The sequence below is a fragment of the Halyomorpha halys genome, unplaced genomic scaffold, assembly GCF_000696795.3.
Source record: "Halyomorpha halys isolate HHAL.00 unplaced genomic scaffold, Hhal_1.1 Scaffold1038.1, whole genome shotgun sequence".
In the NCBI taxonomy this organism is placed as follows: Eukaryota; Metazoa; Arthropoda; class Insecta; order Hemiptera; family Pentatomidae; genus Halyomorpha; species Halyomorpha halys.
In genome coordinates this window covers 127,706-132,233 of record NW_027108334.1, presented here as the reverse complement: position 1 = coordinate 132,233, position 4,528 = coordinate 127,706, and the positions used below count along the sequence as shown (strand labels likewise).

General features: G+C 31.7%; 1 protein-coding gene across 1 annotated transcript in view; it reads right to left on the bottom strand.

Annotated features, from left to right (window-relative positions):
- LOC106688006 (zinc finger protein 431) overlaps nt 1–4,440 on the bottom strand; it is a gene marked incomplete at its 5' end in the record, with an annotated part of 52,672 nt that extends 48,232 nt beyond the window's left edge. The window contains 1 exon segment of the mRNA XM_067046676.1: nt 4,429–4,440. Coding sequence (XP_066902777.1) covers nt 4,429–4,440 — 12 coding nt within the window.
- Nucleotides 4,441–4,528: the final 88 nt, after the last annotated feature.

Here is a 4,528-nt window from a genome sequence, read left to right as displayed (position 1 = left end):
GCCACTCCTGTATCTAACTATTCTTGACAATCATCTCTCATTGCCACTCCTGTATCTGAAAACTTATGTAGCATTACCCATCGTGTTACTCTAATTTCCTGTTTCTATCACCGCATTAGTCTTGTCACAATTTTTATTGGTTGACTCATTCATTTCACTTAATGTGGCTAAACATTAACTACCACATGTTCCATTCTCGGAAATCCCAAAGAAGCCAATTTTATTTTGCTATGGTTTAAAATAAATTTACACAAATCTTTACCTGGTGAATCTATTTAAAATTATAAATCAAAATCTCTCTCAATATTAAAGAGGGAATGGCTCAAATGTTTGTCCACAATAAACCAATTTATAGGCCATTCAAAATGTTCTGTGCCATCATGGGTAGGTTTAAAGCAACCTAAACCTATGGAAGGTCCTTGATTTCCTGGTAAAAAACAGTTATGAACAATTAAACATTTTTGGCACATAGCTCAAACAGTATACTTTTTTTCATGAATATTACATACCAATCAATTTGTTTCTTTCTGTAGAATAAGAAAAATATATTGTAATAGTTTTATTTATTAAAAATAAAATAAAAAAGAATTTTTATTCTTTTTATAATTTTTTTTTTAATATCAAAGATAACTTGGGTTCAAGTTAAGAACTTTACTACTAAATGGATAATAAAATTTATTCAAATTTAATAATATAAAAGACTCTTAATCTCAGGGCGTATTGTTGCTAGGCAATCAGAATACAAACACTTTTCTATTAACTTAAATTAATTAATATCTATTTTACAATGTATTCAAATTTAGTTATAACAAAACTAACCAATTTCACAATCTTCTTTGTTTCTATTGTTCTTGTTTAAGCGTCCAAAATGGCTTCCTCTTTTTGCTTGACAAGTTGCCTCTCTTCTAACAATGGCTTCCAAACTTTCCCGCTTCCAGCCGAAGTATGTCCTCTCACCAGGCAATCCAAACTAAGAATGCCCATCTCCTCTTTGCTATCTTCGATGTTTACTGATCAATCCAAAATAATCGATTTTGTTACAATCGATCCGCTTTACTTGCCATGGTTTGTGATGCGAACAGTCTATTGACAATTGTTATGTTTTTCTATTTCATGTTTGATTTTTCTTTTTCTATAATTATTGTATAGAAACAACTAAGGTTGAAAAACTTCAGTCCATCTGATCTGATCCAACCCAACGAACACTTTGGGAGGACGTGCAACCGTCATCTTTCTTGTTTTGAAAACAACATATTTCTTTTAGACAAAGAAAACTGGTTAGCTTGCTTTTTAATTTAAAATAACAAATAACAATATTAAAATTATACATAAAATAAAACATATCAAAACCCTTTATACATCAAAATATACTATTTACTAAAAAAGAGCATATTACAATATTCCATTAATTAATTTTATATTCACAAAATTTAAAAAATCTTATGAGGCTTCAAGTTAAGTAGGTCAACAAATTTTTTTTATAATAAAGCAAATCATATTTGTTTCTAGCGTTGTCTGAAACCCTTAAATACTATTTTTTTTTAAAAGGAATTAAAAATTAGAAAATTTGATATATCTGGAAGATTTTTTTCTCCACATGTCCATTGTTCATAATCCCTCTATATTAATGCAAATCCTATGTTACTACAACTGTTGGAATACTGAATATCTGCTCTTTTAATCAATATTATTGAACTTAATGCTCTTATAAGGGTGAAATATTAGTTTAAAATAACAAAACCTATTCAAACATTTAATTTTATATCTCCAGTTATGATTTGTTGATATGGGGGTGAAGTTGATCGCCTGCTCGTGGTGCCCCCTGCGTAATCCAAACGATCAACAGCTGTCACCAAACAGCCCGTAAACTAGTGACAAATGCAACAGAAATTGCCCAATAGGCAAGCAAACTGCCTTTTTAAAGGCTCCAACAAATCTGGTATTAATATTAAATCTATTTTTTGAAATGCCGGAGGATTAACCCAGGACAAATATACAGAATTAAAAGTATTCATAGCTAAAAATGAAATTGACATCTTCGCCATTGCGGAGGCTAGAAAACAGACTGAAGACATAAAATATTACTAGCTTCCTGGATATAAAGTAACATTGCTAAAACGGTCACGGCAGATCGCATCTGGTATTATGATAAGTGTGAAGACTCAATATACTACTAAAGTAAATATAATTCATGAAATGAATGTAGGTGATAAACACAATGCTATCTAAGTACAGATTGCTGTCAACGACAAAAGGCTTAATTTTTATTTTATCTACAATCCTCCAAAAAATAAGTGTAATCTCAGCTGGCTTGAGAATGTATGGGACAATCAGACACTGGCTATGGGAGATTTCAATGCTCATTCACTTAGATGGGGGTATAAAAGCTCCAATACAACAGGTAGCATAGTAGAAAATTTCATAAATAGTGGACCAGTGGTGGACATCGAGAATGCTGATGAGCCGACTTTTTTTGCCTACAATGGGCAGCAAACACATCCGGAGGATCTTGTACTCAGCCATCTGAGGCTGGAAAATAAATCAAGTCTTAAATTACACCAGGCTCCAGGATCTTCTGGTCATAGCATCCTCTTACTTGAGATTAAAACAAAGAAATTGTATAGAAAACAAAGAGAACCATGCTTTCCGAGATGGAATTTCAAAAAAGCCAAATGGGAGGATTACCAACGACAGTCTGATGTGGAAATCACTGAGCAATTGCTCAACGGTAACATAGATCACATATACAAGCAACTGAAGGACCAAAAACTCAAATGTGCTATGAAATTTATACCGAGAGGCAAAATTAAAAAGTATACTCCTTTTTTGACAGATGAGCTCGAAGAGATGAAGATCGAAAGAGCTGCAGCTCGGAGGGCAGCAAAAACAAGTGATTTCCAAAAGGATCGTATAACCTTAAGACAAAAGAACAGTATCCTTAAAAGATGCATTAGAACTTCAAAAAGGGAAGCATATAGAAAATTCCTTGAAGAAAGATTGAAAAGATGGCACTAAAGCATGTAAGTTCTTATCTACGATTAACAGGGATAGTACCGATGCCAACAAACCTATGATAGTTCCAGTACGTCCTATACAACATTTTTATGAAATGTTGCTTTTTAAAAAGCTATATCTCGAAAACTATTTAACGCAAATAACTCTTTTAGGGCTCATATTTTAGCAAATTTGCTCTTCTTTAAATGACATTCTTTTAGGTGTTCTTGTGTTGTTCTTACTTTTTGAGATATAGATCTCCGAATGAAAAATTAGTTTTTTTTATTGCTTTGAAACAGCCGCCATTTTTCGTTCCCCTACTTATACTTGGCAGACTCATAAATAAACTAGTAATTATACATAGTTTTCATTAAAGTAATCAAAAATTGGGGTGAGATAACTGCCTTTTTTCTCCTCTTGGGCTCTTGTACTATGGTAACATTCTTGGACTTCCAACAAGCATTTGATAAGGTCTGCCATCAAGGTCTCTACTACTACTATTCCAGCTAAAGCGGGTGGACACTCTAAAGTACTTATATGACATTCTGAGCTCATTCCTCAACGGCAGAACATTTTCTGTTAGTATGCCAGTACTCCACAAGGTTCAGTCCTTTCTCCCATTCTCTTCAACTTCTATGTTCACAACATCATAGTCCACACATACCTCCATACCTATGTTTTCTGACGATACAGCAGTGTTCTCTCAACATGATGACATAATAACAGCTAGAAATACTTTGCTAAATCATCTTAATGACCCATGTATTTCATTTTTCTTTCATACATTTCATTATGTAGATTTAAAATTTTGTCATTATTTTGGACACTAATTACATATCTTATTATGTTAAATCCATTTCTCATCATTTAAATTTTCCACCTTTCATTACATTTATTTCTTCAACATTCTGTTTCAAAATTTTATTTTGTATAATTCTTACTTCTATAATATTATATTTCATCTTCTATTGTCATCAATCAACTACTATCTTCTTCTATTGTTATTAATCAACTACTTTCTACAAAAATTCATTGTTATGTTAATGTTCAAATTTGTTGGTTTATTATTTTCCTTTTTTTTATGTTTCCCTGAATGACGGTTGTTATCTCTTACTTGTTTTGTTTTTTAGCCCTAATGAAGACCTGAAATTCAGGTTGAAACCTCGGCACAAATAAATAAGTGTTTATTTGCTGACCACACCCCTGACTATCTTCTCCTCATATTAATCTAAGGTCAACTATAAACACCTCATATATAAAAATTAATGAATGATGATTCTACATGAATGGAAATATTACCTAGGTTTAATGAACAATAGCTTGAGAAATATATAAATAAATCCATATAAATAAGGAATAATTAATGCTAAAAAAAAAAATATGTGCTGTTTGAATGCGAGCCTACTGAAAGGTTTAGGGTTAAATAGTTCTCACCTTCATCTGGGATAAATATTTCTTCTTGTTTCACATTAACATGGTCAATCAATAGAAAAATAAAATTGTATACAAACATTGAATGATTTATGATTCTAGA